This window comes from Cebus imitator, unplaced genomic scaffold, assembly GCF_001604975.1.
Source record: "Cebus imitator isolate Cc_AM_T3 unplaced genomic scaffold, Cebus_imitator-1.0 Scaffold391, whole genome shotgun sequence".
NCBI lineage: Eukaryota > Metazoa > Chordata > Mammalia > Primates > Cebidae > Cebus > Cebus imitator.
In genome coordinates, this window is record NW_016107706.1 from 2,863,661 (window position 1) to 2,883,959 (window position 20,299).

Here is a 20,299-nt window from a genome sequence, read left to right on the forward strand (position 1 = left end):
AAATCACTTAAAAGTAGCTAATAAAAAAGACTACAAGTCTATGGTCAAGAATTTATCCTGAGACAAAATTCAAAGATATAATAAGCTATATGTCCAAATTCTTACAATAGTATTTGTAACAAGAAAAAAAACAAAACAATCTAGATGATAATCAATAGGGAAATGGTAACCAAGTAAATGATGCACATGCACTTTGACACAGCCATTAAAATATGTTAGTAGTTTGGCAACATGTAAAAGTGTCAATAACAATGCTAAATGAGGGGGAACATACAAAATTGAATGTACAGTATATCATGACAATATAAAAATAAAAATTAGAGAAAACACTAAATGGAAATTTACTAAAACAACAGTGATTTGTTTTTCTCTATTTTCTAATTTTTTGGTAATATACTGCATTAATAATTGACTACCCCATCTCCTATCCTGATTCACACACACACACACACACACATATATACACACACACACACACACACACAAGCCAAGAACCAAGGACTAGTGTGAACTTTAGTAGCATTAACATTCTACACTGGTGCTACACTGAGGATATAATTTTCTAGAGAGTTAAAACACAGCATTAGGCACTTCAGCTGAATCACCAAACTTATCCAAGTTTAAAATCTGGTTCCTGGAAGATATGACCATCTGTTCTTAAGTAACAATTAGAAAGAAATACTAACAACAATTGTAGAAGTGCTTATAACCAATAAACTTATTTTTAGTTTTCTTTATTCACTAAAATACATATTTTTAACAAAACAATGTTGTGCTATCATACTTCAAAAAATATACCTGACATTTCCACTAGAGAGGAGACTAAGTATTGCAGGTTGATACACCATCCTGAAATTGGTACACCACCGTATTCACAGTCTCAGTATTTTATAATAGACTTAATCTCTTTATGCCAGGGTGTAAAAACAGAAAAAGAAAATAAAGACAATAAAAAATCACCCTGTTTATAATTGGAGGCATTCAGATTTCCTCTGTCCTCCAACATATGAAAGGCACAATTCATCTAGAAAAAATATGAGGAGCAGCTTAAGAGACTGTTTCCCAAGAAAAGTAGTGGGGAATATTCTTGAGCTGATTTTGACATCCAGAATAAGTGAGCCAAAGCGATTAGTGATTTGTCTACTAATATCCACATCAAGAATTACTAGCAATATCAGAATTAAATTTCTTCATGGTTGAAATGCATTTGGAGAGTTTACTTTCTAGATAACAGTTTTATGTAGACTTATCTACTTCTAAAATCCTAATAGTAAGCTGTAATGATGTGAATGTTTCCTCCACATGGCCAGTTCTTATGTGTTTAGCCTTTGAATTTTAAATCTAAGAAAGAAAAAAACAAATATTTAACAGAGCAGTTGAATTCTCCAATAGCCAGACTATATACAGAAATCCTACTTCCTTTACATTGACCTTTTCTTATGTTTAGTACTTAACTGGAATTTTTCTTTTAACTAGCATATGCACCTTACATTTGAACTAAGAACCACTTCCTACTTGAACAATTCTGTTTCGACTCAACTAAGACTATTAAAGAAAATACAGTTTGCATGCACAACTAGCTTTCATTATAGATGTAAAAGGCAGTATCTTTGACGTAGAGCCAGTTTGTTACAACTTTCTTTCACAGCCTTCAATAATCATGACTACAAATATAATTTTTAAGAAATCTATAAAAGCACTTACAACTTTGTTATCTAAAGACTTTCCAAAATAAATATGTCCATTAATAATTTAAATCTGGCTAGGCGCAGTGGCTCATGCCTGTAATCCCAGCACTCTGGGAGGCCAAGGAGGACAATCACCTAAGGTTGGGAGTTTAAGACCAGCCTGGCCAACATGGTAAAACCCCGTCTCTACTAAAAATACAAAAATTAGCCGCACATAGCACACATCTGTAATCCCAGCTACTCGGGAGGCCAAGGCATGACAATCACTCGAACCCAGGAGGCAGAGGTTGCAGTGAGCTGAGATCATGCCACTGCACTCCAGCCTGAGTGACAGAGTGACACTTTGTCTCAAAAAAAAAAGTAATAATTTAAATCTTAATTATTTTAGTATTTTTATTTTTGACAGTATTAATAAAAAATTTTTTTAACCTTTAGACTATCAAATATTTACAAAAATACGGTTTATGAAAATCACACTGAAAGACAAAACATATCTGTGTTCCGGAGAAGCGAGCAAGGAAAGGAAAACTGTACTACTAAAGGTTTAACTGGAACACATACTTGGAAATTTTATCCTGCATATGAATTAATTATATATTTTGTCTACCTTTTCAACTTGATATTTATTAATCAGTTTCTATCTCCTCATTAAGTACACCCAATCTAAAAAAAAATTTAATCCCCTAACCAATATTTTCTCTCTACTGGCTACAACAGTCAACAAAAAGCAGTTCTAAAAATGGAAAGGTTTTTGATGTGAGAAGCTGAGGCTACGCATTAGATTTTCTGTTCACTGAAAGCAAACCTGTTTAACCAATATATTACAACACTGAAACTGCTTCAAAGATCAAGTCTTCAAAAAATAACTCTTCAAAGATTACATTCTGAAAGATGCCATCTAAAGATACTCTCTCCAAAGGGAAATTTTCTTAGGTTTGATGAGAACAAATTCACTAACTAAATTCCCCAATCACTTTTCCCATAAAATAACTGCAAGAAGCTGGGGAGATATTTATGCAATAGTCGACTATTTCTTTGTCTAGAGACCCAGTCCCCTCCTTAACACCTTAAAATCTGGTTTCTAAAATCATTTCTCAAAACTGCATCCCCTGAATCAACTCCTTACCAAATTCAAAGACCCTTTCAAAGTCTTCATCCTACTTTCTCCATTTCTTGAAACTCATCTTATATTCCCCCCAGAAAACTAACTATCCACAATTCCTACGACTTCATGATGTTAACTTTCTTTTTCTCACGTATGTCTCATTGCCAAACTCAAGACCTCTATCTGATTAAGAGCACAGACTCTGAGTCACAATGCCTGGATTAAATCTTGACTATAGACTTACTCTCTGTGTATGACTGTAGGTAGGTTACTTAACTTCTATGTTCTTAGGTTTTCTTATTTGTAAAATAAAGATAATAGTATTATTTCCTAGACTTGTGAGGATCAAATACAAGTAAATACAAGCAAAACCCTTACAGGCGTGCATTGCTAAAGTAAGTATTGGCTAGCAGTAGTATTACCAGTAGTAGCAGCAGTAGCAGCAACAAGTGCTACATAAGTGTCAGCAGAAGCAGCTGCTGCTGTTACTATCACAACCATTACCACTACCGAAAAATTTAATCTTTTGTAGAAATCAGCCTCTCCTAGAGATTTAACCACAGGCTTCAATCCCAAGCTGATGACTCCTGGAAGATGTTCCAGTTTCTTATTTCTAAATTCCTGCAACTCAATTCCATTTGAAAAGCTCATGACGGGCTCAAATTCAATGTATCCAAATAAATTCAGGATTTCACTCTGATTCTCAATTTCCCCATTTAGATTCCCCATTCTAATTTCACACTACTATTCATTAAGTGTCCTAACCTTAAAACTTTGGAGTCAACTTAGAGTCCTGCTTTTCTTCTGCATCCCTGAGTTGATTAGATACCAAATACTACAGACTCTACCTTTCCTCTCCTTCCCAGAACCACCATCCCATCAAGGTGGTCAAAGCTCACAGTCCCTCAAACCTGGATTTCTGTCCTTGCTTCTAAGTGTTTTCTCCTATTTCATTTCTTTTCTACATAAAACCCTAGCTCCCAACACATTATGCCTAGTACTGGTTTCCTGCTACCTTGCATATCAAAGTCTAAACTCAACTATCTACCTTTTAAGATTTCAGTAGTCAGTTCCTTTACAATCCAACTGCATTTCTCACTTCAGCAAGAATGGTTTTCAGCTGATTCACACACCCACTATGATCACTGTGGCTGTTTATGGCACTGTAGCATCTGAAATGTGTGCTACCCACACTTCTCTCGTTAGGCCCAGTCTAGTCATTATTTGAGGTCCAATTCAAAACTCACATCTTCACTCATGTGAAAGCACAGTTCATCCTGTTGTCTCCTCTTTCAAACATCCCTCCTTTCCTAGCTTTATTCAGTTTTGTACCCTGTTGAATACTATGCTGGTTTCTATACTTTACAGCCCAGCACTTATTGTGTCAAAACATACTATTAACACTGAAGTGTTCATTATAAAAGCAGACTGTAACTTATACTTTTTGTTTACCCTAAAGCATCTATAAGGTAGCAATTATTTGATAAGTACCATGCTGTACCTACTGGGAAGCTCCAAAATTCTAAATGTGAATTTTGATACTCTGTCAGCAAACATTTCCTGTAAGGACCCAGATAATAAATATTTTAGGTTTTGTAGACTACATATGGTTTCTGTCATATATTTTTCTTTTGTTCAACTATTTAAACATGTAAAAATCATCCTTAGCCTAAGAGCTGTACATAAATAGGCTGTGAGCTGGATTTGGCCCACAGGCCACAGTTTGCTAACCTCTGCCTCCTCTAATGAGCAGATCAATGTCTTATAAGAAGTCTCTACAGTTAAGAATTTTTATCAATATGACTCATTTTGTAAAATATTGGTCAAGAACTTCAAAAACTTTTGAGTTCCAACACAAAACAAGTAACCCTTGAGTTCTTACCAGCTCTTTCAGACTTTTCCTTCAGTTCCCGTAATTCCTCTCCCTGGGTAGTCATCTGTTTGATGTGACTACGGAGCTGAGCAATTTCTTCTTCTTTTATTTCCAGAGTTTCATGCATCTGACGTTTTGTCTCTGCGATTACCATTCCCTGAACAGAAATGAAGACTCTAAAACATTTCCATAACAAAGCTGCATCATCAACAGCAAAGATAAAGGCAGAAAGGCTGGGCATGATGGCTCACGCCTGTAATCTCAGCATTTTGGGAGGCTGAAGGCAGGCGGATCAAAAGATGGAGGTCAAAAGATGGAGACAATCCTGGCCAACATGGTGAAACACTGTCTCTACTAAAAAGACAAAAAATTAGCTGGGTGTGGTGGCACGTGCCTGTAGTCCCAGCTACTAGGAAGGCTGAGGCAGGAGGATGGCTTGAACCCAGGAGGTGGAGGTGGAAATCAGCCGAGATGCGCCACCGCACTCCAGACTGGCAGCAGAGCAAGGCTTCATCTCAAAAAAAAAAAAAAAGAAAAAAAAAGGCACGGTGGCTCACATCTGTAATCCCAGCATTTTGGGAGGCTAAGGAGGGGGGATCACCTGAGGTCAGGAGTTTCAAGGCCTGCCTGGCCAACATGGCAAAGCCCAGTCTCTACTAAAAATACAAAAATTAGCCAAGTGTGGTGGCACATGCCTGTAATCCCAGCTACTCGAGAGGCTGAGAAAGGAAAATCACTCGCACCTGGCGGAGACACAAGTTGAAGTGCGCCGCAGTCACGCCACTGTACTACAGCCTGGGTGACAGAGCAAGACTCCATCTCAAAAAACAAAAATAAAAAAATAAAAAGCAGAAAGAAAATAATTATATTTCTTGCTAAGTACAGCGTAACAATTATTTCAGTACTTCACAAACTGAGGTCCATTTTCTGCTCTAATCCTATTACCCAGCATAACATGGTATTTTTTACATTAAAAAATTCTAATAGTTTAATCCTTAAGGCATTAAAAAATTATTAAAGATTTATTTTATAACCTTTCTATAAATGTGCTGTCTTAGTAAATAGCTTATAATGAACAAAATACAGCCTGCTGAACTTGGCTTGGGGATACAACAAACTATGAGCACTGATCTGTGCTGTAACATGGGGATAACCCCAGAGACAGAAAGGAAGGTGACTGCTACCACAATGGATGAAGCCAAATTTCATACACATCTACCTGGCTTCTCTCCTTCTTCCTGTGACTGTCTCTGGTCCCCTTACCACTACTTACTTTGCTCAGTAAGGCATCTCCACTCCTCCAAATTGCTAGTGACTTCTGTTCTCCCTTTCTGGATAATCTACACTAGAAATGGAGGTTGTCAGATGGCAAAAGATAAACAAATGGTATACAGTAAACAAGTAATTTAGGACTAACAAAAAACGAAGTGGTTTACTGTCTCTTGAAAAAATGTTCAGACTGTATGACAGCTATTTCATGGTCTTAAGAAGAGTAGCACCCTATCCGCAGGGTTTACCAACACTTGCAGTAGAGTATGACTCTTCCAGATGGCTAATGGAGAGGTAACAACCAGTTAAGTGGGGCACTGTTATATGAAATCTCAAAATAAAATCATGGGCTTCGGTTTCTTCAAAAACCAACACTTAGTGGAAAGAGAGGAAGAGAAGATAATTGAACCTGTAAATTAAAAGAAGACTTATGAATCACATCAACCAACTGCAATGAAAAAACTTTATTTTGGACCCTGATTCATAAAAGGGCAAAAAATATATGAGATACTAGAGAAAATCTGAAACTGACTAGATAGCAGATGGAATTATTTAATTTTTAGATGTGATCATGATAATGTGGTTAAATTATTATAAAAATGAAGTCTTTTATTTTAAACATATATTAAAATGCTTTTGAAAAAAATGATAAAATTTTTCGGATTTGCTCTAAACAATTCTGGGTTCAGTAGGACAATGAGAGTTGAGAAGGTACAGATGAAACAGGATTAGTCATGAGATGTTAACTGTTGAAGCGGGGTGGTGGGGTCAAAGAAATTCATTTTAGCAGTAGCTTTTCTTCTGTAAATGTTTTTACGTTCTTCGTTAAAAAAAAAAAAATTAAGTATTTAAGTAGGCCCTCAGGAAGTTTATAGAGTATAATCTAGCAAACCAATATTATTAAAAGGATGAAAAAGACTGCCAATACAGTTTAACAGCAGGACAATTCTGACATATTCTTAAGGACATGACCACTTAAAATACTGTAGTGACAACCTGGCATATTAAAGAAAATGGTTGATGGCATGGAACAAACTGGGAGCTGCTTCGAAAAAGGACCCAAGAAATTGGGGCTGAAAGACTTAGGTCACAACTGTTTATGAATTTTTTTGGCTGTCTTTGCTGTGTAGCTATAGTTGCTCCTTCAACTCCAAACTATCACAGGTAAGACTCATTCCTTCCTCAATCCTCTAATCTCACTTACACATTCTAAAATTCATTTGTAGAAATTTTTACTTATGCTAATATATACATTATCACTTACTTACTTTTTGTTTTTTTTTAAAAGACAGGGTCTCACCCTGTCACACAGGCTGCAGTACGGTAGTGTAATCATAGCTAACTGAAGCCTCTAACCCCTGGGCTCAAGCAATCATCCTGCCCCAGCCTCCCAAGTAGCTGGGACCACAGGCATACACTAACATACCCAGCTAATTTTTTAATTTTTGTAGAGATGGGGTCTTGCTTTACTGCCCAGGTTGATCTTGACCTTGTGGCTTCAAGTAATCCTCCCACCTCAGCCTCCCAAAGTCCTGAAATTATAGCCATGAGCCACTATGCCCAGCCCACTTATTTACTTTTTAGGCAACTTATCTGAGAGATTAATCTGTTTCTACATTATGGGAAAGAACATACTGATATCATTCACATTTAGAATGCTTTAACTATAAATAATTCAACTTTTCTCTGTAAAGTAGTTATGTACTATAAATATAAACTTCCTTTGCAACACTTATTCTAGTCTATAAATCAAAATGCTGACTGGGATCAAGAAATCAGAGAATCGGTTTCATACGATACAAAACTAATGCTAGTAGTTACATAAATCTAGAAATTAAAAAGATTTCTCATGGAAAAAGCTGCAGTAATTTTGGAAAGAAAAAATATGCATGAATGTTTCCAACTACTTCCAAAAGTTGGAAACAACCTTGCTGGGGCTGCCTGACAAATTTTAGATTCATAAGTTTTGTTGTTTTACCTTATCTTGTTCAAGCTGTTCAATTAAGTTCTTTGCATCACGCAACTGAGTGATAAGTTTAGTCTTCTCAGCCATATGGAGGTCCTAAAAAAAATTTTTTTAATTCATTTCCATGTCTAAGAAAGCTTCTTCTCATTTGAAAACTCTAAAGATTTATCTAATTTATATACACGTTACAGTGTAGAAGGAGAAAAGTACACAGGAAGTCCCAAAGTAAGGTAAGTGCTTTGTTGGCCAGGGAAACAAGAATGCCCTTTCCATCCACTCTTACTTTCCCAGAGGTACAAACCATACCATGCAGCCTGTGGATGTAACTTTACAGGATTAAATCAGAACAAAACTCATTTGCTCTTTTACCTTTATCTTTTCTAGTTCTTGAAGTCTTTCATCCAGTTGTTCTTGCAGAGCCTCTTTTTCACTAGTTAATAGTGTACATTGTTCTTTATGCGACTGAATTGTTTCCTTACAACGCTTAAGTAGGTTCTCCTGACGCTTAACTCTTTGCTGGAGCGTTTCCAGTGTTTTAACAGAAGTTCCATCTTCCACTAACAATAAAGCAGCATAAGGAGAGGCCATTAGTAAGGAATATGAAACTGCCTTTGCAAAATTATGACTGAGACAATGAAAGAGACCTAACCTAACTGACTCCATCTTGGTTCTAACTTTTAAGCTGTGTCCTTGTTCCTTCCTGGGTGTAGGCTGAAGTAACTCTGGGAGAACTTAGTTTATAGTTTAAAACAGAAACCATAAGAGCCCTTTCCCAAAACAAACCTCCTTGCCTGCGGACTAGACTGCCTTTGTAGGGCTAACAAATTAGTCAAAAGAGTAGAAATTATGGTTTAGGAGTCATGCAGCTGGAGGCTGCAAGATTCTGACCACCACTAAAATGCTTCTAAGATCACTGCTTGAGACATTTGGCAGACCCAGCACTTGATAGATAAATCGGCTCATTCAATCTTGTGGCTCCCTCCCACGAACGGACTCAGCACAAGAAGACAGCTTTGACTCCCTGTGATATCATCTCTGACTTGACCAATCAGCACTCCTGGCTCACTGGCTTCTCCTCAACCCACTAAATTGTCCTTAAAAACTCTTATCCCTGAATGCTTGGGAGGCTGATTTGAGTAAAATAAAACTCCGGTCACGTGCACAGTCAGCTCTGCATGAATTACTCTTTATTGCAAATCCCCTATCTTGATAAATCAGCTCTATCTAGGGAGTGGGCAAAGGAACCCATTGGACAATTACAAATATAAGGGCTCTCCAGGCACACGTAGTCTGTTAGTACACAGGAATGGATTCTTTTCTCTTTTTTTTGAGACAGAGTTTCGCTCTTGTTACCCAGGCTGGAGTGCAATGGCGCGATCTCGGCTCACTGCAACCTCCGCCTCCTGGGTTCAGGCAATTCTCCTGCCTTAGCCTCCTGAGTAGCTGGGATTACAGGCACGCGCCACCATGCCCAGCTAATTTTCTGTATTTGTAGTAGAGACGGGGTTTCACCATGTTGACCAGGATGGTCTCGATCTCTTGACCTCATGATCCACCCGCCTCGGCCTCCCAAAGTGCTGGGACTACAGGCGTGAGCCACTGTGCCCAGCTAGGAGTGTATTCTTATGCCACATTCTGCTATACTCTTAGTCAGATGAAGAAGGGACAACCCTAGTTAGCTAATAATCTGGCACCCTTCCAAACCTCTACTTAAGTTATTATTGAATTTTTATCTGAAGATGCTTAGTAGTGAGCTCACCTCTTTGTGGTTCAGCCCCATTCAGAATGGCACAGTAGCTAACTAACATTAACTGAATCTACCGTCCTTAAAATAACAGTTTGATAAGCATCTTTTGTTCTTCAAAATTATATGTCTTAGCTCACCTCCCAAAAGAATTAATAAAGTTCAGTATTCTTTCCAACTACATTCTAATCTCTTCCTGAGAAGAGTTCCGGTAAGTGCAGCTTTCTCCATCTCTTTACATTTAGGAGTCTGAAGTTTCCACATGTCTGGGGAATTTTGGGACTGACCCTCCCCCTGCCCCACCACCACCCCACCATAGGCTGGTTGCTCAGATAGTTAACTGCTCAACAACTTAGTCCAAGTTTATCATAAGTCCCTTTGGGAGAAAAAGCTAGGAAATAAAAGATGGGAATTTTATTTGTTAATATGTAAGCAGAACTGACCAGTTCATATGAAATCCAGCTACTGCTATTAATAAAACAGTGTAGCATCATAAATGAATTTCAATTATAATGAAAATGTGGTATTACTCACAGACTATGAAAATTTCACATATCAAAACAATTATTTTGGCTGGGCACGGTGACTCATATCTGTAATCCCAATACTTTGGGAGGCTGAGGCAGGCAGATCACAGACCAGCCTGGCCAACATGGTGAAACCCCAACTCTACCAAAAATACAAAAATTAGCTGGGTGTGGTGGCATGCACCTATAATACCAGCTATTCGGGAGGCTGAGGCAGGAGAATCACTTGAACCCACAGGGGAAGGTTGCAGTGAGCCACAATCACGCCACTGTACTCCAGCCTGGGTAAGAGACTGAGACACCATCTCAAATAAACAAACAAACAAACAAAACTATTTTCTCCTAAATAACAACAAAGAACCAAAGAACAACAAAAACCCTTGCATCTTTCTGAAACCATTAGGACCACGGACACTTCTACCTCAGCCCACATCTATCAGCTCACATCTTGGACTCTCTCAAAATCCTTCTCTAGGTTTCCCTGGGGTTTCGTTTTTGTTTTTGTTTTTCTTGTGGAGAAGGGGTTTCTCTATCTTGCCCAGGCTGGTCTCAAACTCCTGAACTCAAAAGATCGCCCACATTGGCCTCCCAAAGTGTTGGGATTACAGGTGTGAGCCAAGGAGCCTGGCCCTCATCTAGTTTTTAAATTAACTTTTTGACAAAATGAAGCTTACCTACTGGCTCTACATCACTCTCTGCATTCTCTTCTTTACTAAAGACTTCAGCCTGTGGTTCCAGCTGAGGAACTGGTTTCAGTACATCAACATTCATCGGGCCATTTCGTAATCGTTGTTTCAGCAGAGAAACCTAATATAAATGTGCTTCATTAGAAAAAAAAATCAAAAAAAAAAAAANAAAAAAAAAAAAAAAAACTACAGGAGTAGTACAATTGTCCCTTGTTATCTATGGGGGATTGGTTTCAGAATTCCCTGTTAATACCAAAATCCGAAAGTGCTCAAGTCCATTATATAAAATGGCATGGTATTTGCATATAGTCTCCGCACATCCTCCTATATACTTTAAATCATCTCTAGATTACGTTACCTAAACAACGAAAATGCTATGCAAATAGTTGTACTATGTATTTTTAGTAAATAATGACAAGAAAAAAGTATACATGTTCACTACACATGTTGATCCACAGTTGGTTGAATCCACACATGCAAAACATATGAATGTGAATGGCTTACCATACTTTCTTTTAAACACAGAGGACAATTACATGATACTCGTTTTACTAAAATGGGGGAAAATAATCAAAATAAAAAGTTTACTCCCAATACAGTTGGTTTTTATATTTGCTATTGTTATTGTGCAGTTAGTCAAAAGATACAATAAATAAAAAACTATCCTTAAAATTAACTGAGGAGATAGGAGCGGTGGCTGACACCTATAATCTCAATACTTTAGGAGGCAAGGTGAAATGATCACTTGAGCCAAGGAGTTTGAGACCCTGGGCAACATAGTGAGACCCCATCTCTACAAAAACTTAAAAAATTAACTGAGCACAGTGGCATATGCCTGTAGTTCCAGCTACTCTGAAGGCAGAGGCTGGAGGATTGCTTGAGCCCAGGAATTTGAGACTGCAGTGAACTAGGATCATGCCACTGCACTGCAGCCTGGGTGAAAGAGCAAGACCCTGTCTCAAAAACAAAACAAAACAAACAAAAAATTAAAAATTTGAAGAAAGCAAAGAGTTTTAAAAATAGGTCTTAAAAAAGAAAAAAACATCAGGAACCTTGCAGATAATCAAAATGCCTCTATTTTTCTTTATCCAAAAAATTTCACACTTTTTCTTTGATTCTTTTACCTGAGTTTGGAGAACACTAATATACTGATCTTTCTCCTCTAAAGATGCATCAAACTCCTCTTGGAGATGTTTCTTTGCCTGCTGGTCCATCTGGAGCTCCTAAAACATAAAATGTTTTACAAGTACTTGTCAGTATAAAACAAAAAATATTTAAAAAGTTTTCAAAGTTTAAAACCCTGTTGAATACAGGTTTCCATTTCCCTTAAGGTATCAGCAACAATAATTAGAGAATAATCAGCATTTAAAACATTAACATTATTTAAAACATTCGCATCAAAAAATAATTTCATTCCATAAAGAATATGAAGATCCAAGAAGAAAAAAGTATACCTTCTGGAGCTGTAACGATGGCTCAATTGATAATAATGCGGAGAAAATAAGTAACCGCTTAAGACAGGCCGGGTGTGGTGGCTTACAACTGTAATCCCAGTATTTTGGGAGCCCATGATCGGGGGGCGGGGGGTGGGTGGGATCACTTGAGGTCTGGAGTTTGAGACCAGCCTGGCCAACATGGTGAAACCTCATCTCTAATAAACATACAAAAATGAGCCGGGCATTGTGGCAAGCATCTGTAGCCCAAACTAGTTGGGAAGCTGAGGCAGGAGAATTGCTTGAAACCTGGACGCAGAGGTTGCAATGAGTTGAGAGCATGCCACTGTACTCCAGCCTGGGTGACAAAGTGAGGCTTGGGCTCAAAAAAAAAAATTACTTAAGATAAAAGTAAAACTTTACTTTGAGACTCTTACTACTTGTGTTATGTTATATTCATTTGATCTAAAACGAAATTATTATATACCACACAGATAGCTAGTAGAGTCTTTCTCTTCTCAATATATGAGTGTCTGATAGTCAAAACCAAACGCTTTCTCATCTGTAAAATGAAATTTCTAGTTCCTGAAATTGGTTAAAATGCTGCTTTCTTTGGGTCATTAATGAATCTTCCTAACCAAATCCACTGATTTCTATCTCTCTGCAATACCAGCCACCAATAATTACCCCTCATTCTAGGTACAGTCACATGCCATGTAACAATGTTCTGGAAAATGACGGTGGTTTCATAAGATTATAATAACGTATTTTTACTGTACTTTATCTATGTTTAGATAGACTTGAAAATACAACTACTTACTACTGTCTTACAAATGGCGACAGAATTGAGTGCAGTAACAAGCTGTATAGGCTTATAGCCTAGGAACAATAAACTATACAATACTGCTAGGTATATAGTAGGTTATATCAACTAGGTTTTTCTAAGAACACTCTATGATATTCATACAATGACAAAATCACCTATGGAAGCTTTTCTCAGCTATAGCTGCTGACCATGGCTTTAAGGCTCCTGGTTACATTCCTGTCAATTACAGTTCCCTCTTTGCCCTTCATTCATTCCTTCTAGCCCTCTGGGTTCAATCTCGTGTCTTCTGTATTTCTCCCTTAGCATGCTAGAGATTAGCACATGGAAGTATTAGATAGCCCTTTATTGTTCTGGGATTCATACACTTCACTAGTTCCCTAAACTCAAAATATTCAAAGTCACGTTTTACTTATCTTTGTTAATCTCTGCATATAATCAATTTTTTATTACTTTTTCTAGAATGTTTAGATCCTATCTTTTACCACAACTATAACCACAGCCCAGGTCTCTAAAACTTTAAATCAGGGATGTCCAATCTTTTAGCTTCCCTACGCCACACTGGAAGAAAAAGAATTGTCTTGGGCCACACATAAAATACACTAACAATAACTGATAAGCTTTAAAAAAAAAAAATCAGACAAAAAAATCTCATAATGTTTTTAGAAAGTTTACAAATTTGTGCTAGGCCACATTCAAAGCCATCCTGGGCTGCATGCAAGCCATGGGCTGTAGGTTGGGCAAGCCTGTGATAGTCAATTTCCTTCAACAGCCTTCTAGACAGACTTCTCACCTCAAGTCCTCCTCTGATTTAATCCATCCCTCACACATTTGCCAAAATAATTTTCCTCTAACAATATTTTAAAAGACTTATAAGCAACTCCCTCTTTTTATAATGTTTCAAACTTATTTCTCAAAACACTGAGAATTGCCCGAGCAAAACATTGAGGCACTATCTGGAACCTTGTAAGTGTCCTCTATTCTGCCCAACACCCACATTTCCCCAACATCTCTGAGCACATTTTTTACTTTTCCTCTCATAAATGTCTCTTGACTTGACATTCCCACAGCAGTAGTCTCCAAATGATGGTCATGTCCTGAATACAGTTTTCAGAGATCCATAGTGAAATAAGAAACAAAAGCCAATGTGGAGAGATTTTCTTAGATCTAAATTTCTTTCACTTGAGTTAACTGTTACTTTATTTTGGGAATATGTCCTTCCTAATTGTTTTGGTACTAAAACAACCTCTTTAATGAAATAATGGCAATAAGAGAATTTGGCTGCTTATTCCTGATGTCTTGACTCAGAAATACAACACTTAGTGGCCCTATGACAATTCTCTTCTCCTCTACTTCTGGAAGGAAGTGGAAGGTAATTTTTTAGTCCATAAAATCTAACAATCTGGAAAGCACTTTTTGGATTTCGCAAAGTCCAATTCTTTTGCTTAGAACTGTTGCACATCTACTTAACAGCAAGGTGCTTCCTCTACTTTCTTTAAAATTCTTTTTTTTTTTTTCAAAGATGAGATTTCACCATGATGGCCAGGCTGGTCTTGAACTCCTGACCTCAGGTGATCCACCCACCTCAGCCTCCCAAAGTGCTAGGATTACAGGCGGGAGCCAACACGCTCAGCTAAAATTCATTTCTTCCAAATAATTTCCTACGACCTACAACCTTCCATGCTCAACTGTTACATAGCAATCCTAACCGCCCACCAAAACAAAAAACAAACAAATAAAAAAACCTCAATTTATACTACAGTTTTCAGATTTTGCATGTTTTCATTTTCTCATCTAGATAAGAATGCCTTGGATACAAGGGCAGCATCTTTTAATCATTTCCCCTTCTCCCTCTCCCTGATACCTATACACTATTTTGACAGTGTTTTAGCCCAGTGAGGCTTTTGTCAAACTTCCAAGACAATAAATTTGTGTTGGTGGTAATTTCTTGCAGCAGCAATAGAAAACTAACACAGGTGGGTGGATTAAAAACAAGAAATTCATCAATCTGTGACTCTGATAAGTATTAATATTTCCTAATAGAGGAAGGTAAAATTACTGCATAAAATTTTGGATTTAGACAACAAAGTTAAAATACATCCTTTAGTTCCCTATTCCCTTACCTTGTCTTTGCCCCTAACATTTCACCAGCTCCCAAAAAATTTAGGTAGAGTTGCAAATCTAATTGGCAGCATCCAGAGTATTCACATAGCTCAACCTTCTTTGAAAGGACAACATACATGCATTTTACTACAGACAAGCATGACAAGGCATGCTTTTCAGCCAAGTCTGTCTCACATTTTTCCAAGTCCCTCAACACCTACAACTGAGTAGATGAGTAAGGCTGGGGCCTGCTAGCCAAGCTAGTTCTTTTTCTTTCCCCATTTGATATTGCCAGGGAATGCTGGTTCTATAATTTAAATTAGAGAATGGAGAGGAGGCCTATCTTTACTAATAGCCGGCAATCACATGGGTGTTTACTCATTTATGAATAAAGGAGATGTGGTTCCCATTCAGCTGTATTTTCTTGAGGACAGCTCCCACAGACAAGGGCTCCTAGCAGAAAACAGCTGAGCAGTAGGAAGGAAAAAAAAGCAACAAACACAATATTCCTGTGTTTCCAGATATAATAACATTATAAAGAGGTATTCCTGTCTCCAGGATTTACCAGGTTTTAGGCTTCAAAACCTGATGCCTAACCTCTACTGTACACTCTCTGAATTTTAAACATGCCTGCTCTCCGTTACTATGTATATCTAATCATCAACTGTATAAAATATGGGCATTTAATTTCTTACCAGAAATACAAGATACCTATCATTAACACCTTTCATTTATTCCCAAAATACAAGACAAGTAAAAATGAAATATTAAGCAAAAAGATATTAGCTTAACAGAAAAATCTTTTGGGTAGAAATGCCATATTGTTCATCCCTCTAGCAAAAGCAAAGGTGCTTTTAACTGCTAAAATCACCTTCTTTCTATTAATGTAAAGCAGGAGAAACAAAAGAGTGCATATGAAACTACCCTGGCACATACAACAGTCATGATAAATACGAGATTTAATAACTGTTTTCAAAGTACTCATCACCGAAACTTACCTCTCTTAATTCTGCAATTCTCCGAAGTGATTTATCCTGACTCTGACTTAATATACCCTTTAGTTGAAAGGGGGAAAAAAAAAAGCTGGTTAAACAGCTAACTGTATGACATAATAAATACAAAGCAAGTCAAAAATAATTACTTTTAAAATATTACAACTGTTTATCCAAAAATAACTTGAAGACAGAGGACAATACTAAAATGTTAAAGATGTGACCATATTAAAAAATCTCTTCAAAGTTAGATCATGATGTTATAGAACTATTCTGCATCCTGGCAGTGGCAGTGGTTCAAAATCTATACATTTGTTAAAATGCACAGACATGTAAACCAATCAAAAAGTCAATTTTACTGTCTGTTAACCTAAAAATTTTTCCAAATTCCAATTGCAATTTATTTCATTGTAACCTATACCGTTTAGAACACAGCAATTACCAGCCTGTTCTAAAGGTTTTTGTGGCTTAGAAACAAAATAACTGTCTATATTAAAAAAATTAAAAAAAAAAAAATCCAGAAAAATTCACAAGAACGTTAGATGGCTAAATTAGTAACCATATATTTAAAAAACAAAATCAAGAAGCTAAAAGAGTAATATTGAGAGATGAAATTATTCACCCTTTCCTAGGGTGGGGTAAGGAAGGTGCTTTTCTCTAGCAAAGGAAATTAAACTTGGAAAGTTATGGCCTATGGAAACAAAGTAACCATATATTCCTCTACAACATAAATACGGGGTAAAGGAATAGGGTAATCTGGAGCTTCACTGGTTTCTGTGGACTAACAATCAAAACAAAGGGATACAGACAGGCAAATGGTTTACTTATGACCAAGGGAGTATGACTGAATTGTATTGTGGGGACGTGTAAGTGAATAAAACAAAAATAAAAATTACTGTCCCCCAAAAAGCCATGAACACAGGTTTTCTTTGTTCAGTTTCAAACACAAAATTTTTAATGCAGGAAGATGCCATGCTGAGAATGATGAAAAACTGTAGTGCAGTACATGCTCTCCAGCCTAACTGCAGGCAGAAAGATCCCAGCTCTCCCCCCATCTCTTACAAGCTGTACAACAATGAACAAGCCATTCTCCCTCAGTTTCTTCACAGGAAAGGGGCTAGAACTAAATATACCAAAATGTCTGGCACACAAACAGCTCAATAAATGTTATCTAATACAAGCAGCATAGGTAAGAGTGTTGGCAGTACCTACGATTTTAATTTCATTGGATCTATTGAAAAGATATTTGCCTGTTTTAAAAGGTTTCTAGGCTGGGCACAGTGGCTCATGCCTGTAATCCCAAAACTTTGGGAGGCCGAGGTAGGCGGATCACGAGCTCAGGAGTTCAAGATCAGACTGGCCAACATGGCTGAAACCCCGTCTCTACTAAAAAATACAAAAGTTAGCTGGGCATGTTGGCACATGCCTGTAATCCCAGCTACCTGGGAGGCTGAGGTGGGAGAATTGCTTGAACCAGGACCTGGGAGGCAGAGGTTGCAGTGAGCAGAGATCGCACCATTGAACTCCAGCCTGGGCTACAGAGCAAGATTCCATCATAAAAAAAAAAAAAAAAAAAAGTTTCTAGGCATGCACACATGGGCATATATACACTGTAGAAAAGAGAGCAAAGAAATGAATTTTATCTTTTAACACTATTGAAATTTGGAACTATGAAACTACAATTCTCTACTGCCACTTAGTGTCACAATTATGTATGTATATCTAAAAATAAAAATCCATAGAAAATTCACAAAAGAAACACAAACAAGATACTCACAGAACTTAAGAATAAGTTAATCTTTTGAGAATGAATTGATGAAATATTAATAGCACAGTGGGTTAGGTGAGAATTATGTCCCACTTCAATGGGCCTCATGTTTCAGAAAACATTAGTCCAAGTGCACTGGTGCACATCTGTAATTCCAGCACTTTGGGAGGCAGAGGTGGGCGGATCACTTGAAGTCAGAGTTCAAGAACAATCTAGCCAACATGGTGAAATCCCGTCTCTACTAAAAATACAAAAATTAGCCAGGCATGGTGATGGACACCTGTAATCCTAGCTACTTGGGAGGCTGAGGCAGGAGAATCACTTGAGCCTGCCAGGCGGAGGTTGCAGTACGCTGAGATCACGCCACTGCACTCCAGCCTGGGTGACAGAGCAAGACTACATGTCAAAGAAAAAAGAAAGAAAACATTATCAAATAAACTAAAAACTCTATTTGCAATCACCATATTTCCTATGTACTACGGGCAATTAGAACATTGAATTAACAATAAATAACTAGTGTTACCACTTTGAACTGCTTACGTTCCAGACCAAAGCAGGAAATTTAACGTTGTACTTAATGGAGTTAACATTTATGGCACAGTAATTATTCAAAACTAATGTACATGCGGAAATTACTGACTTTACAAAATCACTTTTTGATTATGTATCTAATTAGCTTCTTTAATTAGAACAAAAAATGCTAAGATGTTTGAAATCATTTTTACTTTAAAAATAAGACTTTTATTTTAAAACACAGCAAACTGAGGGCACCATATTAACTGGAATGGAAAATTCTCCTTAGCTCTGATGTATGAATTATCACCTGGAAACCTGGTGGGAAATTTCCATAGACAATTCATAGAAACACAAGCAAATGGGATGACACAGTGGGGCCAAGGTGAGTCACCTAGAATATAACAGCTTCTTATCCCTACATACTTAATCAAAAGCTTCACAAGCAGCAGCCTCAGGAAATAGTTACTATAGGAGAGAGGATGCTTGCATTTGGACCCTGACATAGTGATAAGAAACAGATGTCTTCAGGTATTTAAAATGTAGAAGGAAAAACGTAGATTAGATGTGTCTTTACTACTAAAACAAGGAAGCAACCTGTAGACTTAGACACTAGAAAACATGCTTGGGAGAGGAATGCTGTAAATCCAAACTTCTTAAACACTGCATAGATCTGTAACTCAAGGAAGTTCATCCTTAGCAGAGGTAAAATCTCTAGGATCTCATTCACTTTCTCTTCATCAAAACCTCCAATAACAGTAAAACAAGCGTAATACTTTGTTCGTATGCAGAATTATTTAAAAGGAAGGCTTAAAAATATTTTTATTTTTAAATTAGAAAGTATCTAACTATGTAAGATATTTTCTAATTTAAAAATTATGACTCAATAATACAGACAATAAATCACTTACTTGTAGTTTTTTCTTCTCTCTCTGAAGCATCTGATAAGCTGTAACAAGCTAAAATATAGTCATCAACATTAGTTATTCCTAAAGAAATGCAATTAATTATTCTAAACTCCACTAAAAAATCTCTTTATAAAAGCAAAAAATAAATAAGAGTCCTTTATAGGATAACCCAATTAGATGCATAACAGTCAAAACTAACATGGGAAATACATTTTTAAAAAATAAAATGTAAGCGTGACAATAAGACATTAAATCTCCATATGACTTCACCTTACAGATACACCTGTAAATTTTAGTACCTAATTCACAGGTGGGGATTCAAGCCAACTTCCCTAAGGTCGGGATGCTACTGAAGTACTGACAAACTAAATAGTCACAGACTAAATCAGTAACATCATCACCTGCAAGTTTGTTTGAAACAGAAATTCTTGGGCCCCACCCCAAACTAACTGAATGAGACTTGGGTGAAGGGTGTGGAGAGACAGGAAACTATGTCTCAATGAGCTCACCAGGTGATTTTTCTGATTTGGACTATAATGGACCACGTAATTGATTTCTAAAAGCTCCTTCTGGTTATAGGATCTGTGACTACAGCTCTGCAAAAATCTGAACAAAGAAACTCATAATCAACAAGAAGAAAACTGGTAATTCAAGTCATTTAACCATTTAACCTAAATAGGATATTTAAACATTCTAGCACACCCTGATGAAATTATGGATTAACAAATCTTTTTAGCCCATAAGTTACATAATATTACTCATCTGGCTGGGTGCAGTAGCTCATGCCTGCAATCCCAAAATTTTGGGAGACCAAGGTAGAAGGATCACTTGAGCCCAGGGGTTGAAGACCAGCCTGAACAATTCAGTGAGACCTCATCTCTATTATAATTAAAAAAAAAAA

The 20,299-nt window shown here is 37.1% G+C and overlaps 1 protein-coding gene across 5 annotated transcripts in view; it reads right to left on the reverse strand.

The window, feature by feature from the left end:
• The window catches only part of GOLGA4 (golgin A4), a 116,500-nt gene that overhangs the window by 58,987 nt on the left and 37,214 nt on the right, over nucleotides 1-20,299 (reverse strand). For 4 of the 5 annotated variants that reach the window (XM_017508449.2, XM_017508445.2, XM_037731305.1 and 1 more), the window contains 7 exons: nucleotides 19,402-19,449; nucleotides 16,216-16,272; nucleotides 11,983-12,081; nucleotides 10,847-10,979; nucleotides 8,271-8,458; nucleotides 7,914-7,997; nucleotides 4,676-4,823 (listed from right to left, as the gene is read on the reverse strand). In XM_017508449.2, the coding sequence (XP_017363938.1) occupies nucleotides 4,676-4,823; nucleotides 7,914-7,997; nucleotides 8,271-8,458; nucleotides 10,847-10,979; nucleotides 11,983-12,081; nucleotides 16,216-16,272; nucleotides 19,402-19,449 (757 nt within the window). The remainder of the gene's footprint in view (nucleotides 1-4,675; nucleotides 4,824-7,913; nucleotides 7,998-8,270; nucleotides 8,459-10,846; nucleotides 10,980-11,982; nucleotides 12,082-16,215; nucleotides 16,273-19,401; nucleotides 19,450-20,299) is intronic. The other variant, XM_017508448.2, reaches the window with a different exon arrangement.